General features: G+C 41.6%; 1 protein-coding gene across 1 annotated transcript in view; it reads right to left on the reverse strand.

The window, feature by feature from the left end:
- LSG1 (large 60S subunit nuclear export GTPase 1) overlaps nucleotides 1-23308 on the reverse strand; it is a 36762-nt gene that overhangs the window by 3741 nt on the left and 9713 nt on the right. The window contains exons 5-12 of the mRNA XM_047874121.1: nucleotides 23022-23108; nucleotides 15210-15270; nucleotides 13988-14164; nucleotides 8683-9099; nucleotides 6100-6201; nucleotides 5819-5962; nucleotides 3697-3820; nucleotides 1316-1395 (exon numbers count right to left, since the gene is read on the reverse strand). Of these exons, the coding sequence (XP_047730077.1) occupies nucleotides 1316-1395; nucleotides 3697-3820; nucleotides 5819-5962; nucleotides 6100-6201; nucleotides 8683-9099; nucleotides 13988-14164; nucleotides 15210-15270; nucleotides 23022-23108 (1192 nt within the window). The remainder of the gene's footprint in view (nucleotides 1-1315; nucleotides 1396-3696; nucleotides 3821-5818; nucleotides 5963-6099; nucleotides 6202-8682; nucleotides 9100-13987; nucleotides 14165-15209; nucleotides 15271-23021; nucleotides 23109-23308) is intronic.

The raw sequence follows: 23308 nt of genomic DNA on the forward strand, positions 1-23308 counted from the left end.
AGAGCCTGACGCGGGGCTCAAACCACGAACCGTGAGATCACAACCTAAGCCGAAGTCGGACGCTTAACCAACAGAGCCACCCAGGCGCCCCTTCCTGCTTTTCGATTAACCAAGCTGACTTCTGGTCACCTGCAAATGGAGAGTCCTAATGAATACAATGACTTACCTTTAAAGTGTTCTGAAGGCCTAGCCTGCCCACAGCCCGCAGACCAGGAGGAAATCTTTCTCCTCTGTGCTCCTTTTTTACCTTGTTTGGATTTCTACTCGTGTTCTTCGGTGTACTTATGTGACTATACTTAGGCTAAGCGTTTTCCAAAATGAAAATCAGGACACAACTGCACAGGATTATACTAATGCAGATGTTGGGCGGTCGCTCACTGGATGCAAATTTCCTGCTTCCCACCATAAACACTCTATAAACTGTGGTTTGTAACTCATCTATAGTTTTATAAATGGCAAATGAATAAATAATTTATCCATACAAATACTCTACTGATTAACTACTTTCTTCCTGAACTGAAAGCAAGAGAGTATGGATGTTCAATTTTACTCCTATGCTTCCAAGAGCTCTGCTGATGTGGCATTCAGAAGAGGGAATCCTCACAACCAGTTATTACAGGAGACCCAAGATGCTTGTTTGCAGAAAGAATTAAGCTTAATACATAACAAGTACTGGGGGCTAATTATGCGCCAGGCACTGAGCTTAGTGGTGTGTGTGTCTCCACACACACATTATTCTCATTTACTTCCTGTAATAATCTCGTGAGACAGCTACTATTCGTTCCTATTTTACTGATGAGGAAAACCCAAAACTTAGCACGTCCTCATCTGTGATGTGGACAGACTCGTTATGTATCTTTAATGAGACGACGCACCGAAAACAGCACTATTCTCGGCAGGGCTGTGAGTACCGTTACCGGGCGAGCGCAGGGAGAACGGCATACGGACGCTCCGCTCCCAGGAGGACTGTGACACAGCTGCAAAAGGAGCTGCAGGCGATGGCAAAGCCAGAGGCACGCATTTATCACTTTCGCTGACAACGTGCAGAGAGCTTTCTCTCTCGTTAATCGTGCTGTTGGTTCCATCTCTGGCTCACATGACACCAACTACCCCGGATCAAGAAAGCCATGCCGAGGCTGCGGATCTCCTCCCGCAGAAGACCCGCGCCAACCTTGCCAACACTGGATCTTGCCAATTACAATACACCCTCAAGGAGAAAATCCCTCCTTTGTGACGCAACAGGTTGCTGGCGTCTAGGCGCCGTGAGAGAGGAGGCCTGCTCACTCAAGAGCATCGAGGAGCTGGGCTCACTTACACTGACGTAGTCCTTCAGGATATAGCGAGCAGACCGAGGCTGGTCTGGCTGCCCGTGCGCAGTCATGAATCCTCGCATATCTGTGAGGAGAGATGGGTTGTGCAAAACTGAAGTTAGAAGACGGCAAATCACAACGAAGACAACTGAGGTGAAGGAAGTTTAGTCCATTACCACACCAACTACGCATCCTTACTCTCTAGCTTTAAAAAGCAACTGTCATGGTAGAAGACATTCTGGTAGCATTATAAAGACCTCCGACAATCTGGGTGAACAGACCACACTGTTCTGATAGCCTAGCACCAAGGGCTGACACACACATTCAATCTCTCTCCACTCCAGTTATTTCTTTCATCTCTTGATTTTAAACATTTACATACGGAGGCCACCTGTAGAATGCTATGCCGTCACTACAATTAGCAAAACCAAAAGCAATACAGTAAGTCTTCTTGTTTAATAATGTATCTATGCTTTTTCCCCAATTTCCCAAACATACAACAAAGATCCCTCTAATAGTAACTCAACTAGAGGGGGTAGCAGAGCCTAGTGGTTAAGAATATGGCCTTTGGCAGATGGGTTGGGTTAAAAATAGCTCCTTCACTTAGTAGCTGTGTACTGGCTCTTTCAGTTCAGAAGAAAATAGTTAGAACCTTAGATCGCACAATACATAAAAAAACACGTAGGCAGATTAAAAATCTAAAGGTACATAAAAAAAAGACATTACAGGAAAATAGTTTTATCCTTTTAAGATAGGGAAGGCCCTTCCAAGTAAAACACCAAACACCATCAAGCAAAAAAGGAAAAAGTCTGTTAAAATTGTTAACATATATAGGGCTAAAGACACCACAAAGAAGTCCTACAAATCCTTAAAAGAACAAAAGATGCATAGAAAAAGGTGATTCCCAGAAGAAACAGAAATGGCCAGCATATGCACAGATGTTCCCTTTCATTAGTAAAGATACGCAAATTAAAGTTATTTAGCAATGTCTTATGAACCATCAGAGACTATTCTTAAAAAAAATTTTTTTTTTTTAATGTTTATTTACTTTTGAGAGAGACAGAGACAGAAAGTGAGTGGGTTAGGGGCAGAGGGAGGCGGAGACACAGAACCGAAAGCAGGCTCCAGGCTCCAAGCTGTCAGCACAGAGCCTGACGTGGGGCTCGAACTCACGAGCTGTGAGATCATGACCTGAGCCGAAGTTGGACGTTCAACCGACTGAGCCACCCAGGTGCCCCTGTCAGAGACTATTCTTTACAGACCTGCAAAATGATCTTAGAAACTATACGTATGTGGTCATCCATCTTTACAAACTGGCATTTTCCTTACTCTGATTTTATCAGCATTAGGTGAAAAATCTTAAACAACGATTACTTTTAGTTTTATCTGGAAGTCCAATCAAATGGAAAGTCTGGTGGAAGCCCACTACTGGAAAGAGGTCTGGAATATGAAACTCAGGCTATGCGCCACTGATCAGACACCACTGTAGGCAAGTCATTTCATGCTCTGATTTCAGATTACTCGTCTTAAAAAAAAAAGAGGTGAGAGGTGGAGTGATCTTTAAGGTCTCTTACGTGGTTTTGTGACTACACCGGTCTCATCACAAATGGCTTAATATTTATCCTCTTTAAAGTCTCTCAACTAAGCTAAGTTCAAGTTAATGTCAAACAAGGTTTCCAAGGGACTGATGGAAGGGGAGGGAGGCTGTTTTGTGTCCCTACCCTGACCACATTCAGCAACGTCCCAATCTGAGGGCTTTCCCTTCCAATGCTGCCCTCACAACTCTCCTACCTGCTCTGACAGCATATTCATTTTCTTCCCAACATCCCTTTTCTTTCCTGTTTGGGAGAAGACTCCAGAAAAAGCCAGCACAGCCTCAATCTGAATCGTATCTACACCTGGTTATCTTCTAAACAGTGAATGCCCTCAAGGCCTTTTCTTAGAGGCATGTGACAACTGCTGGCTCTTGCTGGTGCTCTCTGTGGGAGCTTTCAACAGTCTGCATCTAGGCACTCAACAGGGAGGGGCCTGACTGCTATAGTGAAAGCAAAGGGCAGACCTGAGGAGAGGCAAGGGATTCAAAGCATCTCCTCCTCTAACTCCAGAAAGCACTTACCACACTGAAGTAAAATGCTACTCACGGAGCAGTCAGCTCCCCTCCCTTACTGCTGCTCTCTGAACCCACCACCAAGGCAGCTACCTGGAGACCAGGTAGCTGGAGGCAAGGCCAACAGAGACAACGAAGGCACAAACCTTGGAAGATGACATGACAAATACTAAGGAAAAATGTAAATTTCTATCTCTGCAGGAGTAGTTGCTCTCATTAACTATGTTGTTACTTTTTGTTCATTTAATTGTTCATGTTTTAAAATAAATCACAACTCACATCCGTAAGCTGTCAACAGTTCTTCTGATGTCGGAGGTCGATGGGGATCTTCATCCTCTCTAGGCTTTATGATATTAATGCCATAGGTAGCTTCTAAAACATATCTTGGAATATTCTGGCAAACATAAGCTTGTCAAGGAATCCATTACCTTGAACTGACCCCTCCCCACCACGGCTTCTGACACATGCCTCTAATTCTGAGACCATGGTACTTTAGCACTCCTATGACCGAAGCCTTTTTATGTCTCCAAAAAAGAAGTACAGTTATTCAGGAATTTTCAAATGCTTTCTCTTTAAATACCATTCTACCTTGTACCGGCTATTCATGCACATGCCCCATATGCCCCCGAGGCCGAATCCAGAAAGGGCAGGATCCATGGCTGATTCATGCTCATAGCTTCCACAGAACCCAACCTTATCTGGCTTGTAATGAATGCTCAATACACATCCGATTATTAATTCAAACAGAAACGGAAAATATACAGAAAAGCATAAATAATGTAACAACTGTGTTCCCAACTATCAAGAAGTGGTAACAATTTCGTCTATTAAAAATTGTATTACAGGGACCCCTGGGTGGCTCAGTCAGTTAAGCGTCGACTTTGGCTCAGGTCATGATCTCAGTCTGTGAGTTCGAGCCCCACGTTGGGCTCTGTGCTAACAGCTCAGAACCTGGAGCCTGTTTCAGATTCTGTGTCTCCCTCTCTCTCTGACCCTCCCCCATTCATGCTTTGTCTCTGTCTCAAAAATAAATAAATGTTAAAAAAAAATTTTTTTTTAAAATTGTATTACAAATGCAAACCTCCGCTGGTCTGCTTCTCCCACTTTTACACTCACATGTATCTATTAATGCAAAGTACTGTTCTGTGAGGTGACAATTTTTTTTTTTTTTTTTTTTTTTAAATTTTTTTTTTTCAACGTTTTTTTTTTTATTTATTTTTGGGACAGAGAGAGACAGAGCATGAACGGGGGAGGGGCAGAGAGAGAGGGAGACACAGAATCGGAAACAGGCTCCAGGCTCTGAGCCATCAGCCCAGAGCCCGACGCGGGGCTCGAACTCCCGGACCGCGAGATCGTGACCTGGCTGAAGTCGGACGCTTAACCGACTGCGCCACCCAGGCGCCCCTGAGGTGACAATTTTTACAGAAATGGGTGTCACACCGTATATGTGATCTTTTGAGATCTACCTAGGTTACCACAGGCAGACTTAGTGCAGTATTTTTAACAACTATATACTATTCTATTTTATCGATACACTGTATTTTATCAATCCTGGCAGATGAATTCTTTCTCGTTGTTTCTTACAGGAAGAGAAATCAAATTGGGGTAAATAAAATGTGGTGGCCTTCAGGGCAGTCATGAAGAATCTTGTCAAGAACTGTACAGGGCCAGAAACTTCATGCTACTTATAAAGTAACAAATTGGCATGTCAGTTTCACGGAGTCTCCTTCCTATCTTCCTCCAGCATCCACGGAACAGTAACAGACTAACCTGTTGGCTTGTAAGTAGGGTAAGATCTTAAGACACTGTGGTTCTTAACAATATTTTTTTCATGTCACACATTATCCTAGGTGCTTCACATAAGTTGACTCATTATGCTGGGAAGCAGCAGAGTTCCTTTTTTTTTTGGTAGGCCTATTTGCATACTTTAAAAGCATGCTGGGATTTTGATTGGGATTGCATTGCATTGCACTGATGTATCAATTTGAGAAAAATTGACATTTTAAGAGTATGAAGTCTTTCAAACCATAAACACGTATATCTCTTCATTCAGGTCTTATCAACTGTGAAGGAGCTGTTATTACTGGCACTTTTCAGAAAAGAGAGTTTCTGGAAGGTGAAGCAAGCTTATCACACAAATAGTCAAATGGCAGTGTCAGGATTCAGGTTTGCAACTCGGGGCTGAGATCCAAGACTGGGCTCTTCCACTGATTCCAGGCGACACTGCTGCACTCAGGACGTGAGGTTCTGCAATCCTGATGCTACCTCACATATAAACTTGGGCAAGTTACTGTTAAGTGTTTCAGGTTTTTCAATACATCCAATGCAAAGCCAAGTCCAAAACAAACTTGAAGCCCTAGTGTACACGTAACAACCAGTCTTTGTAAAACAGAAAGGATATTAGTGACACAGGGGGAACGTGGTCTCTCATTTGGTCAATAGGGAGGATTCCATTGCAAGTCATTTCTGCCTTGGTAGAGACGAAGGATGGCATCACCAGGCCCGGGCAGTCACATAAGCAGAGGCCAGGTTCCACATAGAGAGTCTGAAAGACAAGTGAGAGGTTTACGCTGGGCACACAGCAGAGGAAGGGAAAAGACCACCATGTGAGTGGTGAAGAACTCAGAAAACCCAGCCGGCGGAACTGGCTAAGGAGGAAACAGGCTGATGCTGCAGAAATACCTGAAAATGCTTGGTGTGACCAGGTGTGGCAGACACAGACACTTTCTTGTTGCCCATGATGGTGTTGATTGTGGAACTCTTGCCAACATTCGGGTAGCCCACCTGCAAGAGACACCTAAGTTACTAGCGTCTGACAGTACGTGTATCAAACCCAAAGATAATACATAAATAGTGCAACTCCAGCGTGTCTGGTTGCTTCAAAAGATTATTTGAAATAGGTGCTGTTTGTGGACAATTTGTTCCCCTGCAGTGTGGATGTATTTATTCAGACAGGTCTCCAGTGATGCACAGTCAAGCTAAGTACATTTTATTTGTAGAGGTCTTGCTGTAACAGCAGATATTACAGTAAACCTCAGCCCCTTGTTCTCAGCTCTACCCACGATGTCCCATCTTACAGGCATTTCAGTTTCTGTTGTATTTTCCACACTGTGGGTGAAGTCAAGCATCAGATAGGTATTTTAATCATCACAACATACAATCACTTTTAATTTTTAGTAACTTACCAGCAAGCTTCTATCTTATTGGTTAACAATGGTAAATGGCACATGGACTTGCTGTGGGTTAACAAGCTATTAAAACTCTTCAGTGAGTCTTAGCAGAATCATATAAAGATTCTCAAATAAATGCTCAAATCATGCCAGTCTTGCTCCAGGCTTTTTCTTAGGTTTTTTTCCCTGTACCTCTAAATCCAATTCCTTCTTACCTGGTTCAAACAATCCTCCGTCAGCATGACTGGAAGATTACAAATACTGACCCCATGGAACATAAAACCCCAAACCTTCCACCCCCAGTACAGGCCTCGTAACACATCACTTCCATTGCTCAGCTTTGCTCTTGCCCCTCTCCATGCTTAGCCATACTGCCACCTACTGGTCCATGGACATACTTCCATTCCTGGGGCTTGGTTTAAACCTTTACCTTGTTTGTCTGAAGGCCCTTCTTCCTTCCATTGTCACATTGTACTTTAAGGTGCAACCTCTTACATAAATATGTCAGACAACTGCTCATTAATTTCAATATTCTCATGTTTTGTGTTTATTTATATCTTGATTACATAAATGTTACCATTTGTTTACATGTCCTTTGTTGGGGGCAGGGGACTTCTGTTGCTGTCATCTCCCCCACCTCCTGCAGACCAGGTTCCTCATTATACAACTCCTATAGGGCGCTGGATGTCCTCTCTACCACTCCCTACACTCGGAATTAGAAGTTCTGGGAGGGTGGAGATACACTGACTGTCATGGCCCAGCAGGACACCTGGCATGTGGCCAGTGATCAATAAATGTTCACGGAATGAGTAAATTAACCTATTTTCAAGATTTCTAGAGGAAGACATTCAGAAAGTGGCGAGGCTGCTTAGCATGTCCGTAAATGTGAGAAATAAACTAGCTTTTAGGGAAGCTGGGCTTTCTGGTGGCATATAGAAAATGAATTTTTAGCAATAATATACAGAAGTGGAGTTGTAAAGCTAAGAGAAATTAGCTACATTTCCCAAAGTTTATAGCAAGTAAATCTGTTCCACTGTAGAACTGGGAATTACACTAGGTCTGCCTGGCTCCAGGGACAATTCCTTTAACTAGTGTTCTAAAATAAAATGTCAATCTGCTATAATCATTTTAAGTACGCTTTGGGAGGGGGACAGTGCTTCAAAGCAATTAGGATTGCTCTACTCAGCACGTAACTTAAATGCTAGAAGATTTTAAGGCTGCCATGATCTACTTTCATTCACTGTTTTGTTTTCTTGCTTGGATGGAAGATCTATAAGATACCTTCTCTAACATCTTACACTTCCTTAGCTAAAGATGGGGCCGTCTGGAGCTCTGCTGTACACCCCTGAGGTTTGGGTACTTCTCACAGCCACCTCTAGAATTAGTGTATATGTAGCTAGGGACGTGATCTCCTTTCCCGTTTTTTGTTTATTTTTGAGAGAGTGCGCACACATGTGCACGAGCGGGAAAGGGGCAGAGAGAGGGGGACAGAGGATCCGAAGCAGGCTCCACACTGTAAGCCATGAGCCAGGTATGGGGCTGGAACTCACGAACTGTGAGATCATGACTTGAGCCGAAGTCGGAGGATCAACCAACTGAGCCACCCAGTCGCCCCTCCTTTCCCCTATTCTTATGCAACCAAAGCACCAATCTTGTTGTACCTGGCCCGAAGATGTTGGGATTCTCCCTAGAATGCATCTGGAACATTTACAGTACAAATTCGCAAGGATCACATGACACCATAAGCCTCCAGAAGGTAAGAATATTGACCTGGAAGAGTGAAAATGGTCTTAAAAGTGCTCTCTTCCAAGTACTTCTTGCGAAGTCACATGGCTGGTAGCGCTGAACTGGAAGGTGGGAGAAGATAATTACTATGAAAAGAGGTATAGCCAATGTAAGCCTTGAAAGAGTACACTTTTGACTTTTCCTGTCACACTGCCTACTCCCACAATGCCAGTGGGCAACAAGAGGGCAATCACGTTCCCAATGATGCCAGAAGCCTGGTTAGTAGTCCCTTGGATTCCAGTGTAGCTACCAATGGATTGGATATAAAGATACCCATGTGGTAACAATCTCAGGACCTATTTCACCTTACCAGTCCAACGGTAAGCTGTCCGTCTTTCACTTTCTTCCCGGTGTGTAGCTGCTTAAAGATCTCCAATAACTCCTGCCTTGATACCAGGTGGCTGAAATTGCGTGTGTGCCTCTTCTCCAGGGTGTTCCTGCCCTGAGCCTCAGAATCCACAGTACAGCTTTCCTTCCTGTCCCAGCCACAGGGCTCTTCGTCAGGGTTGCTGTCCTCTTCCGAACACGTCTGCCAAACTTCCTCCTCCTCCTCCTGACAGTCCTCGTACTCACTGTTGTCTTCATCGCTACTGGCAACTTCATCAAGTGGCGGGGATCCCCCGTCCAGGAGCTGTTCGGTCTCACTGTGAGGATTTTCAGCCTCATCACAACTGGAGTTTTCGGACTCGGTTGTATTGGCTTCTCCAGCACCCTCGTTCACATGTTCCTGATGAAATAACAGAAACCACAAAAGTTCAGAAGTGTAGAACAATGGCATCTTTCATTCTAATGAAAGTATTCAGATCTGGTTATTGAAGAACAGAGGACAAGAAAAGCCATGAAGGAGACCAGAAAAGGTGAAAACAGGGAGACAATGTAAGTCTTTCAGTGCAAGAACACAACCAAACTATCAACAGTGGTGCCCTCTGGGGACGGGAGGAACAGTGGACTGTCACTTTATGCATTCCTGTATTATTTGAAGTCTGTACAAACAACATGCGTTACTTCTGTAATAGATACATCTTTAAAGAAAGCAAGAGCTTAGAAAAGCCCATGTCAAGCTGAATTCTTTGTCAGTATGCCATTTTACAACGGCCTATAGAACAAAGCATTTCTCGTTAACAATAAAACATTTAACATTCTCTTCTCTGCACAAAGCAAGAAGGGCAGAATTTATAATTTGAGTTTTTTACATTTGCATTTTTAAAGACTCTGGTTTGCATATTTAAGGAAACTGCTATTCCTTTATAATTGCCTTTAATCAATCAAAGTGCTGTGCAGCACAGCTCCCTCAGGATGAAATAAACAAAACTCAACTCCACATGCGAAAATTATTCACATATGCAAAAAAGAAAAAAAAGATAAAAATCATTTACTCTTTAGGGATGTGTAAATTCTTCTGAATTCCTACTGATATTAAAGCAAAACTAAGACAATTTATAGTATTACTATATTGATTTGTATCAACAGGAGTGAATTGGTCTGGATTTAGAAGTGATGCAAACCTGGTATCATTTCTAAATTACCTAATGTTAGAATGAGTAATCGTCACAGAAGAGGACACAGGGAGTTAAACAGGTATCCTAAATTTTAGGAAAGTAGTGACATAAACCATCACAGAAAATAGGCACGATTTCACAGTCAAGCCTGGTGAGTCAAAAAGAAACAGCATGAGGGTGCCTATGTGGCTCAGTTGGTTAAGCATTCAACTCTACGATCTCATGATTCGTGGGTTTGAGCCCCACGTTGGGTTCTGTGCTGACAGTGCAGGGTCTGCTTGGGATTCTCTCTCTCTCTCTCTCTCTCTCTCTCGCTCTCGCTCTCGCTCTTTGGCCCTCCCCTGCTCATGTTCTCTCTCTCTCAAAAAAAAAAAAAAAACAAAAAAAAACAAAAAAAACCAAAAAAAAACCTTAAAAAAGAAAACAACCCACAACAAAACAGTATGGCTTATAACAGAACTACAGAACTAGGAGCAATTTCTATGAGAAATGAACAATGAGTGCAAAGAAGATGGTGTGTCTTCACCGTGAACTCTTCTGGATCATTTCAAAATATGAAAGAAACAGGTAACAATAATGTGAACCAGGGGCACCTCGAAGGCTCAGTTGGTTTGTGGGTTTGTATATGGGGCTCTGCGATGACAGTGCAGAGCCTGCTTGGGAATTTCTCTCTCTGCCCCGCCCAATGCACGTGCACTCTCTCTCTCTCAAAATAAATAAATAAAGACTTTTAAAAAAGACCCCACCTAAAACTAGAAGCAGTTTAGGTTCAGGAAAAATGAGAAGGACAACAGAAGGACTTTGTGGCAGTTATAGTAAAATAAAAATAAGGGGAAAGCCAATTTCTTAGGAAAACAGTGCAATTTAACAGATGGCCAAGAAAAAACTAAGGTACTCGGCTTGAAAACTGTCATGCTCTTTCAAATAAGAAGGGGTTAAACAACTGTAAAGGAAGAACCAAGCTTCAGATAGGCGAGTACAGTGATTATCAAACTATTTCTAGTAAGTTCATGTTTTTTTTTTTAAATTTTTTTTTTTAACGTTTTATTTATTTTTGAGACAGAGAGAGACAGAGCATGAATGGGGGAGGGGCAGAGAGAGGGGGAGACACAGAATGGAAGCAGGCTCCAGGCTCTGAGCCATCAGCCCAGAGCCCGACGCGGGGCTCGAACTCACAGACCGCGAGATCGTGACCTGAGCTGAAGTCGGACGCTCAACCGACTGAGCCACCAGGCGCCCCGTAAGTTCATGTTTGATACTCAAATGACAGATGTGATTACTGATACATCACAACAGTAGTTAGTTATTGGTCTTGAGAAATCATAAAAAACATCAGAGACTTCAGAAGACTTGGGAGGAGTAAATGATGGCTAAGAAGGAAGAAAGAATATCTTCCATAACCACACACTGTTAACTCGGAGTTGGATATGGGAGTAAGTCCACAAGGCAGCTGGTGAGCCCTAAAAAGATAGTCGTCAACAGGAGGCAACAAGGGTTTCCTGAGAACAGATTATGTAAAAAAGTGGAACGTACTACTTGGTAACAGTTCAGGGAAGACTACAGATGTAGAAACTAATCCTTTTTTCATTTTTGATAATTTAAAAATACAACAACAAAAACCTTCAGTAAGATGCTGGCTTCCAGGAAAGAGGTGAAACAGAAATAATGGTTAAGAGGACAAACTAGGAAGCCAGACTACCTGAGGATAATAAGCACTTACATTTACTGTTGAGAAGATTAAATGAATAAAATATACAAAGTGCTTAGGATAGTGGTGCCTGGCACAGAATAAACTTTTTATGGGTTAGTTTTTATTAACAATAGTAACAACAGAATGATCCTTACTGTTCTATCCTTGCAAACACATCTGTACTCATCACATCAGAATGCTTATTAGTACCTTAGTAAGTTCACAAAAGGTTACAGAGCTCTCCCCTTGGTTCTGACCTATTTAACATCAATGACTGGAAAGAATATACAGAAGCACAAACACACAACATCTGCAGATTCAAAGCTAGAAGGAGAGAAAAGCAAATTGCACAACCAAAATGAATTCTCTACCTTAGCCCCAAACACTAACAATATTTCAGAGGAACAATACTGTCCTAAGTTGAGCCTGAGTGGCTCACTTGGTTGAACATCTGAATTAAGCTCAGGTCATGATCTCATGGTTTGTGAGTTCGAGCCCCGCACTGGGCTTGCTGCTGTCAGTGTAGGGCCCAATTTGGATCCTCTGTCCACCCCCTCTCTCTGCCCCTCCCTCACTTGCGCTCTCTTGTGCGTGCGCTCGTGCGCGCTCTCTCTCTCAAAAACAAACAAAAACCAACCACAAACACAAAAACTTTTTCCATATGTAAATATGGGGCGAGATTTGCATTAAGTCTTCTCATTTTTAAAAGATATTTGAGGGATTTGGTTGTTCACAGGTTAAATTAGCCAAGACCATAATATAGCTCCTTTGAAATGGGGTGAATTAACAAAAACTCTGAATTACTAGGAGTATCCTGATTACAAGAAGTTAATAGTCTCTCTGTATACATCCTGGGCAAACCATATCTAGAATAACATATTCAATTAGGTGCCACCAATTTTAATGTTATCCTGACACAGGCAAACAGGCACTTGAGATGAAGAGTGCCCCAGATATTGAATGAATATGAATAGAAAGGCAGAAAATACATACAGTTTGCAGAAGAGAGAACTAAGGGGACAAAGGAAGAGTCCTTAGATCAAGGGTTAGGGAGGCCAACTTAGCTTCACTAAACTGAAAAACTTTCTTTCTCTAACATTTTTTTTTTTTTTTTATTGAGAGAGATTGTGTGTGTGCATGCGCGAGCAAGCGGGGTGTGGGGGTGGATAGGGGAGTGGGGGAGGGGAGAGAGGCAGGAGAGACAGAATCTTAAGCAGGCTCCACTCTCAGCATGGAGCTCAACAGGGGGCTAGACCCATGACCCTGGGATCATGACCTGAGCTGAAATCAAGAGCTGGACCAACTGAGCCACGCTGACACCCCTGAAGAACTTTCTAAATGAAGACAGGAACAGTGAGCTACCAGGTCTCTGTCATTTAATGTAGTCACAGAGAGATTATCTGACTGTTTGCCATGGAGGTGAGCTAACCTATAAACTCATCAGGAGAGGGTATTATATTCACTGATACCCAGCTCAACACACAAGTCAATACATGGTTGACAGAGATAAAAGGAGAAGGCTAGGAAAAAAAGTATTACTTTAGGTCTTTTCCAGATCTAAGATTCTACTACTAATTTCATTTCATAGTTATTATTAGTTATTAGTTATATTTTTTACTAAAAAACAAACCCCAGGGGCACCTGGCTGGCTCAGTTGGTGGAGCATGTGACTCGATCTGTGAGTTCAAGCCCTACGATGGGTGGAGACTGGGTGTAGAGATTACTTAAAACAAGCACACAGGGCGCCTGAAGCTCAGTGAGTTAAGCATCTGCCTTCAGCTCAGGTTATAACCTCGCAGTTTGTGGGTTCGAGTCTCACATCGGGCTCTGTGCTTGGGATCCTCTCTCTCTGCCTCTACCCTGCTTGTGCACGCTTGCTCTCTCTCTCAAAATAAATAAACTTAAAACACACACACATTCACGCCACCACCCCACCCCACCCCCAAATTGTTTCTGTAAAATTTGGGTTAAAAGAGAACATGGTATAGCTTTAGGATTACTTCATTTCGTTTTGAAAACAATGTCAAAAGAGATTCTACTCAAGTCCTGAGAAGTAGAGGTACAGGCTTTGGTTGTCGTTGCCTCCTATTAAAAACTATTATTAAAGTCATTATGAAACTTCCTATTCAACTTCCTGCCGAAAATCTAAAAGAATTAAAAATTTTAGCTAGTGTCAGTGTGTAACACAGAGCCCCAGAGATGTCAGACTATTTGACAACCAGAGAAAGCAACCTTGTGACTCATTTTTCTATAGTATAGATCATCCTACTATCAGAGCATTTAGGGAACCAACAAAAATCCCTGAATTCCCACAAAACTTCAAACCAACCAACCAACCAACCAACCAACCAACCAACCCAAAGCTTACTAATCAGAAACTGAAATCTTCCTCCCAGAAACCCAACCTGAAAAAGCCCTCAGGTTACCTCAGAGTCCCCAATCAGTTGAATGGCTTCAGCCAAAGCCGACCAGAAGATAATCTTCACATTTTCTTTTTCAAAGTATGTGGCCCAGGCACTCCGCTGCTCAGCAGTCAGCAAGTCTGCCTTATTTATCAGAATGACATTTTCCTTACTATCATCTATTTCTTTCACGTAACATTCCTGGGCAAGACAAAGGTATTTAGAAAGGCCTCTTCAAACAAGTAAATATTGGGCAAATTATACTGAAGATCCCCAAGTATGACTAAAAATTTTTACTGCCCCTAGTTTTAAGTCAACCCTAATTTAAAGAGTTTTCATCCTGCTACATTCTAATGATCCTTCCAGTAAGCTCTGAGAAAGGTAGGTCACATACATTTAGAAGTACCCTCAACATAAAAAATTGGGAAGGGTAAAATGAAATGCTCTCCTGTCCTGCTGAAGGGTAATAGATCTTTCCACTTTAAATACTGTTGTTCCTCTCTCTGATACTGCCGAAGTGTTTCTTTTACACAGTTAAAGAAATGCAGAGCTAGATTTGTCAGCCAGCAGGGACTAAAAGAAAAACAAGACTCGATTAATTGATATTAATTCCCAAACACAGCTCTTCATTAGGGAACACACCAGAGTGTGACTTCACAAGAGTTTCACAAATGAGATTTTTGTCTCTCACCAATGGATTTAAAAATATCGTACTATCATGGTCCTCAAACACAAATAGGAATACTCCACATGTGTACAGTGTTGTACTAATTCAAAGCCTGTATTACATTCTTTCATGTAATCTTCACTCCTTAATTATTACTACCTGTGGTGTTTTACAAACAGTTCACTGTAAAATATCACAGCAGGTAGTAAGTAAGGTGTGAGGAGAGAGAACATGACAGGATGGGTAAGACGGGACTAAAAAGTACAATGTTATTTAAACCGATGTCTCTTAAAAAATGAGAAACACTGGCAAATATCTATTAACAAATTCGCTTCTAAACTAGAAGCTAGAGAGTTCATGTGTTTGTCCCTTCCTGCAGATGAAAATGATTGTTTTAGAAGGAAAACACCTGTCTAAACAGCAGCAGTGTGTAAGCGCCCGACCCTGGGAGGAAAGGGGGCCTACTTGAAGCTAGAGGAGGGAACAGAACGCTTGCCTACAGTTACTGCTGTCAGTGAGGCCGTCCTCCCACCGCAGCTCCGAGGACTGCACATTTGAATTTTGTTACACTTTACTTACCAAGTCCTCACATCTAAACAGGAGTGGGTTTCGAGCATCCACTATTTGGACCACGATATCACTGAAAAAGAAATATGAGATACTCCAATCATTGTGAAGTGAAACACTGACCACATAATAATAATAGCAAACACTGTCCATATATTAGCACTTGGCACATGAATCGTTTTAAGGTATAATTATCCCCAGTTTATGTATGAGGAAACTGAAGCTTAGGACAGTTAAGTAACTTGTCTAAGGTCACCAGCTACTCCTGATGGAGCTCGAAGGGAGCTCTGTCTGGACCAGAGGACATGCCTGTAATCATAACATTCTCTTGCTGTTTTATGTCCGAGAGGACCCTGATGATGTTTCATTGCTAAAACTTCAACTGGATCTTCTAGTAAACTCTCCTGGTGAGGCAAAAGAGTATTCCAAATACTTTAATCCAAGATGAGGTCTACTGCATACTCAGTACCTAATCCACACTGGGGTTAAGCCCTCAAAAGAAAACTAATAAATCACTTGCTGACAGCAGCCACTATCAAAGCCTGTACGTTTTTTAAACCCAGGGCTGACAAGAGAAAGCATACATCCAGCAAATCATCATCCATCAGTTCCAACAATGTGTTTAAATGGCACAAATACAAAACAGGAAAATATCAACTTAAGATGCCACACTGAAGCAGGAATGATGAGTCCAACTTCTGTCACATAGAAGATGCAGGAGTAAGAGAACCTTCTGTAGCTGATACAAGCTCCTTAAAGCCCTCACAAATGTAGTGGGGACTACAGCACCCTAGCACTGCAAGAGCAAGTATCTCACTTCCCTGGGAGGATCACCCTTCCCATCCTGCCTCTGTGGCTAGGAAAGATGCTCTAAGGGGCAGCCGCAACTGCCACTGGAAGGAAATAAGTCTGGAATTGTGATCCTTCCAGCTTTGGTTTTCTTTTTCAACATTACTTTGGCTATTCGGGATCTCTTCTGGTTCCATACAAATTTACATTTTTTTTTTTAAACTTTATTTATTTTTGAGAGAGAGAGAGAGAGAGAGACAGAGAGACAGAGTGCAAGTGGGGGACGAACAGAGAGAGAGGGAGACACAGAATCTGAAGTAGGCTCCAGGCTCCAAGCTGTCAGCACAGAGCCTGACACAGGGCTTGAGCCCACAAACTGTGAGATCATGACCTGAGCCGAAGTTAGATGCTCAACTGACTCAGCCACCCAGGCGCCCCATTTATTTTTAATCTTCAATTTTTTTTGAGAGAGAGACAGAGTGCAAGCGGGGGAGGAAGAGATAGATGGTTCCATACAAATTTTAGAATTGTTTGTTCTAGCTCTGTGAAGAATGCTGGTGGTATTTTGATAGGGATTGCACTGAATGTGTCGATTGCTTTGGTTAGTATAGACATTTTAACAACATTTGTTCCTCTAATCCATGAGCATATGAAATGTTTTTCCATTTCTTTGTGTCCTCTTCAATTTCTTTCATAAGCTTTCTTTGTTTTCAGCGTACAGATCTTTTACCTCTTTGGTTAGGTTTATTCCTACGTATTTCATTCCTAGGTCTTTTTGGTGCAACTGTAAATGGACTGATTCCTTGATTTCACTTTCTGCTGCTTCATTATTAGAGTATAGAAGACATGCAACCAATTTGTGTACATTGAGCTTACATCCTGTGACTTTGCAGAATTTATCAATCAGTTCTAGCAGTTTTTTTGTGGAGTCTTTTGGGTTTTCCAAAAGTGGAGTATCATGTTGTTTGCAAAGAGTTAAAGTTTAACTTCTTTTTTGTCAATATGAATGCCTTTTCTTTTTGTTGTCTGATTGCTGAGGCCAGAATTTTCAGTCCTGTGTTGAACAGCAGTGGTGAGACTGGATATCCCGGTCATGTTCCTGACCTTGGGGGGAAAGCTCTCAGTTTTTTCCCATTAAGGATGATATCAGCTGTGGTCTTTCATATACGGCCTTTATGATGTTGACGTATGTTCCTTCTATACCTACTTTCTTGAAATTTTTTATCAAGAAAGGATGCTGTATTTCGTCAAATTCTTTTTCTGCATCTACTGAGAGGATCATGTGGTTCTTATCCTTTCTTTTATTAATGTGATGTATCACACTGATTGATTTGGGAATACTGAACCACCCCTATAGCCCAGAAATAAATCCCACTTGATCATGGTAATTTTTTTTTTTTAGTGTATTGTTGGATTTGATTTGCTAGTATCTTGTTGAGAATTTTTGCATCCATGTTCATCAGGGAAATTGGGTCCATAGTTCTCCTTTTTAGTGGGGTCTTTGTCTGGTTTTGGAATCAAGGTAATGATGGTCTCACAGAATGAATTTGGAAGTTTTCCTTCCACTTCTATTGTTTGGAACAGCTTCAAAAGAATAGGTAGTAACTATCCTTTACATGTTTGGTAGAATTCCCCTGGAAAGCCATCTGGCCCTGGACTCTTGTTTGTGGGAGATTTTTTATTACTGATTCAATTTCTTTACTGGTTATGGGTCTGTTCCAATTTTCTATTTCTTCCTGTTCCAGTTCTGGTAGTTTATATGTTTCTAGGAATTTATCCATTTCTTCCAGATTGCCCAACTTGTTGGCATATAATTGCTCATAATATTCTCTTATTATTGTTTGTATTTCTGCGGTGTTGGTTGTGATCTCTCCTCTTTCAATCGTGATTTTATTTATTTGGCTCCTTTCCTTTTTCTTTTTGATCAATCTGGCTAGAGGTTTATCAATTTTGTTAATTCTTTCAAAGACCCAGCTCCTAGTTTCGTTGATCTGTTTATTTTTTCTTTTAATTTCATTATCATTAATTTCTGCTTTAATCTTTATTATTTCCCTTCTTGTGCTGTTTTTGGGCGTTATTTGCTGTTCTTTTTCCACCTCTTAGGTGTAAGGTTAGGTTGTGTACCAAAACTGCAATCATCAAAGACACTATGGTGCTGTCACAAAACAGACACAAATCAATGGAACAGAATAGAGAACCCAGAAATGGACCCACAAATGTATGGCCAACTAATCTTCTACCAAGCAGGAAAGAATATCCAACAGAATAAAGACAGTCTCTTCAGCAAATGGGGCTGGGAAAACTGGACAGCGACATGCAGAAAAATGAACCTGGACCACTTTCTTACACCATACACAAAAACAAACTCAAAATGGACGAAAGACCAAAACATATGACAGGAAGCCATCAAAATCGTAGAGGAGAAAGCAGGCAAAAGCCTCTTTAATCTCGACCACAGCAACTTCTTACTAGACAGGTCTCCAGAGGCAAGGGAAACAAAAGCAAAAATGAAAACGAACTACTGGGACCTCATTAAGATAAAAAGCTTCTGCACAGCAAAGGAAACAATCAACAAAACTAAAAGGCAACTGACAGAAAGGGAGAAGATAGGTGCAAATGACATATCAGATAAAGGGTTAGTATCTAAAATCTATAAAGAACTTATCAAACTCAACACCCAAAAAGCAAATAACCTAGGGAAGAAATGGACCAAAGACACAAACAATTTTCCAAAGACATCTGGATGGCTAACAGACACATGAAACAAATGCTCAACATCACTCATTATCAGGGAAATACAAATCAAAACCACACTGAGATACCACCTCACACCTGTCAGAATGGCTAAAATGAACAACTCAGGAAACAACAGATGTTGGTGAGGCTGCGGAGAAGGGAAACACTTTTGCACTGATGGTGGGAATGCAAACTGGTGCAACCACTCTGGAGAACCGTAGGGAGAGGTTCCTCAAAAAATTAAAAACAGAGCTCCCCTATTGCACTACTAGGTATTTATCCAAAGGATATAAAAATGCATATTTGAAGGGGCACATGCACCCCCCTTCCAATGTTTATAACACTGCTATCAACCATAGCCAAATTATGGAAAGAGCCCAAATGTCCATGACTGATGAATGAAAAAAGATGCGGTATACCTATGTGTGTGACACACACTGGAATATTACTCAGTGATCAAAAAGAACGAAATCTTGCTATTTGCAACAACGTGGACAGAACTAGAATGTATTATGCTAAGCGAACTAAGTCACAGGAAAGATAGCTATCATATGATTTCACTCAGATGTGGAATTTATGAAACAAAACAGATGAACATAGGGGAAGGGAAGGAAAAATAACAGGGAGGCAAACCATATGGGACTCTTAAAATACAGAAAACAAACGGAAGGTTGCTGGAGGGGTGTTGGGCAGGGGGATGGCCTAAATGGGTGATGGGCACTGAAGGGGGCACTGTTTGGGATGAACACTGGGTGTTATAAGTAAGTGATGAATCACTAAATTCTACTCCTGAAACCATTATTACACTATATGTTAACTTGGATTTAAAGGAAGGAAGGAAGGAAGAAAGGAAGGAAGGAAATAAGCTGCAGACATACTTATGGCAGTCTCCTAAAAATCCATGCCTGGTTGGCCTGTTCTGAGGTAATGCTTATGCAACTAGGCTGGACATTGAGGAAATGTATTAAGTCAAGCTTATCATATAAGGCAGGGCTTTGACAATCAAAGTGTGTCTTCCTTCCTTCCTCCCTCCCTCCCTCCCTCCTTCCTTCCAAGTTTATTTGAGAGAGAGAGAGAGAGAGAGAGAGAGAGAGAGAGAGAGAGAGAGAATCCCAAACAGGCTCTGCACTCATAGCCCAATGCAGGGCTCGAACTCACGAACAGTGAGAAATCATGACCTGAGTCGAAATCAGGAATCAGATGCTTAAAGGACTGAGCCACCCAGGTGCCCCTCACAGTTCATTTTCTTTCAGACTAGTTCAATTTCCAGCTTCATAATGTGATTCAAAGGAATTCACAGACTTGCTAATTTAAGACACATTGTTAAGTTCTGTATTAAGTGGGTCCCAGTATTTCTTAAGGTAATAGCTACCACTTTCAAAGGGAGGATTTAACAGTAAATGGAACAATGACTGCAAAACATGGACAAAACCTAATAAACTAAAATTGCAAGGTCCACAAACATTAGGTCTACCCAGCAAACATGGAGAAACAATAATGAGCTCAGAAACGCTAGGAAGAAAAGACAAACTTGAGACCACTTGCTTTGGGGATCTTGGGTGACTCAGTTGGTTAAGTGTCCAACTTTGGCTCCGGTGGATCTCATGGTTCATGGGCTTAAGCCCCGCGTCGGGCTCTGTGCTGACACCTCAGAGCCTGGAGCCTGTTTCAGATTCTGTGTCTCCCTCTCTCTCTGCCCCTCCCCCACTCACACTTGCTCTCAAAAATAAACTAAACATCAAAAAAAAAAAAAGGCAGTTGCTTCATGTGCTGAATTAGCACATGCAAAGTGCTGTATACCAGAAAAGGCTCATGCAGCACAATAATGCCTTATCTTACTGGAATACAGTGTTCTGCCCTCAGTGCCCCAGCAGCTTCCTGCATTTCAATGACAGGGTATACATCGAATCTTTTCCAATAACGACTCTCGAAATTAAAGAGCCAGATGGCTTAGCTAGCCTATTACCAAACAGGAGACATCTGCTATGCAAAACACATCAATATTTCCTGTTAAAAAATGTGGCAGTAGTCCCTTTATTAATAATATTTCTATGTGGGGCGCCTGGGTGGCTCAGTCGGTTAGGCAGCCGACTTCGGCTCAGGTCATGATCTTGCAGTCTGTTGAGTTCTAGCCCCGCGTCGGGCTCTGTGCTGACAGCTCAGAGCCTGGAGCCTGCTTCATATTCTGTGTCTCCCTCTCTCTGGCCCTCCCCTGTTCATGCTCTGTCTCTCCCTGTCTCAAAAATAAATACACGTTAAAAAAAAAAAAAAATTTCTATGTAATTCAGATCCACTTCCATGTGATCTAAACTATACTGAGCTAGAAATACGCTCTCTCTTATAAACAGAAAAATACAACATAATGAAACTAACAGAACAAGTAATATTGTAAATCTATTGAAGCTACAGGCTCACTCTGGGGAAACCAGTAGCTTATTTAGGGACATAAAAAGTCTCTCAAATGTGGAAGAAGGAACACATATGGTTACCTCTGTTCCCTCTTAAAACCTACAAAAACAAAAGCAAACTCTGATGCTCGTTAGGATAAAGAGAATGAAAGAACAGCAGCAACTGAGACATGGTAGCGCAATCAAGAAGCCTGTTCACGCCTCAGAGCCCTGAGGGAGCTCGGGACTAGAGGCGTCAGATGAAGGCCTTGAGGCAAGGGTGAAGAATGGGACTGACATCAATCTGGTGAGGAGCTCTCTTCTGTTCCGTTCAGTTTGGCAGTTATGCCGCCTGATTCTTCTATTCCAATAGCAGATGGCTAGGGTTTCTTATAGAGAAAATGAACCCAAGAGTCTCCAGAATTGGAACCTCAAGCAACAGGAGAAGACGGGAAAGAGACGCTATACTGAAAAAGGGTGGATTAAACAAGCCTACATACCCAATGGTGAACATGCCCACACACCTTGTATTATACTCCCACCTTTAGCGACGTTCTCAGTAGGAGAGAATTTTTATCTTTAAGAAACTGACTGGATCTAGGGAAAACACCCATAGAGCCTAACATTTTGGGGTATTTCAACAAAATAAAACTGATCCCTGTTCAGTCCTATACAGTGAAGTCACCAGTTGGCAAATTCCATCCAAACAGGTGGTCTTGTCAATCCCCTTTGTAATGCTTCATTCTTAGATACAAACAGACAATAAACATCGCTTGACATGTGAGAAAGGCCTCTTACATAAAAGTCAGAAACCAGAATAAATGGAAAAAAAAAGGAACAGAGAGGAAAGACAGACAATATAATAGAAAATCTAAAATAAAAAAAAACAAACAGAAAAAACAATACTGTAAATGTGCAGATGGGAGTATTCCAAGGTGAGGTTTCATTACTTTAAAGCTTATTATTTCTCTTTGGAAATAAGAAAACAGGCATTTCAGCAGTCCACATCTTCAACTGCTAATGAGGCACTGAAGGAGAGATCCACTCTGCTCCCAAGAAGTTCCCAGAAGAATCATAGTGGGTCTTCCCAAACCTCACTGAAGCCTAACTGAATCAAAGGGGCCTGCACAGACCCTGGGAACCAGCAGCAAGCTTCTACTTTTTTTCAGACTTAGAGATTTGCCTTGTTACTGAGACTTCCCCATATTCCAGCCCAATAGCCCTGTCTCTGCCCCTGAGGGAGCAGGATGGGGAAGGCATGTAAATGACTTAAAAAAAAAAAAAATTTGAGGTATAATCCACCTTTTACCTATAATTGAGGTAAAATTAACCCTTTCAAAATTAACCCTTCTAATTCCAATTAAAATAAACCACTCCTTGATTCCGCCCAATCCTTATCAGCTGCTCCTTCCTCTGTAAGAACACAGCCCACTGCCTTTCTATCTGTAACACAGCAAGAATCATAAGCACTTTGGATTTACTGGGTATTGAATCATCTGACAAGACTGCATTTCATTCCTTTGTGTGCCCCTGATGCCCACTGCCCAACATATTTTCTCTTTGTGGTCAGACACCTACTCCTGTTCACACCCATATTTTCCATATTTCCAATAGAAGTCAACAGACATTTGCTGAAATAACTGTAGGTACTTTAGAACTCATCTTACAGAAAACATTTACCATTCCTACATGCTATCAAAGTGTTCACTAAAAAAAAAAAAAAAAAAATCAGTATTTTAAAAGAAATACAGCATCTTATTTTCAGTTTTTATAATAATTATCAATAGCTTTTTGCATATTTTAAGCCCTGAGCACCCCGCCCCGTGAGCCTATGAGCATTCATCAACATCCAGATATGATTAATGTAATACTACTAATGTCTTGGTTACACAAAAAGAAAATGGTAACTTACCTTCTCTCAATCACCCTCCACAGCTGGCGCCAAAAGTCCAAATTTCTTTCAAATGGAGTCAATAGTAACTTTTGTTCCTCTTCTAGCCTGGCTTTAGAATGAAAAGTTTATATCTTTGCCAGATTATAACTGATGGTTTCCAGTAGTATAAACACTCAAATTAACTGCATTAAAAAATAAGCTCACACACACACCCCCACACACGCACACAAATACTATCAAATTGTTTTTATATACTTTCTACTGAGTCAATATGAAAATCAAATTTGAAACTGTATACTTAATCT

The sequence above is a fragment of the Prionailurus viverrinus genome, chromosome C2, assembly GCF_022837055.1.
Source record: "Prionailurus viverrinus isolate Anna chromosome C2, UM_Priviv_1.0, whole genome shotgun sequence".
In the NCBI taxonomy this organism is placed as follows: domain Eukaryota; kingdom Metazoa; phylum Chordata; class Mammalia; order Carnivora; family Felidae; genus Prionailurus; species Prionailurus viverrinus.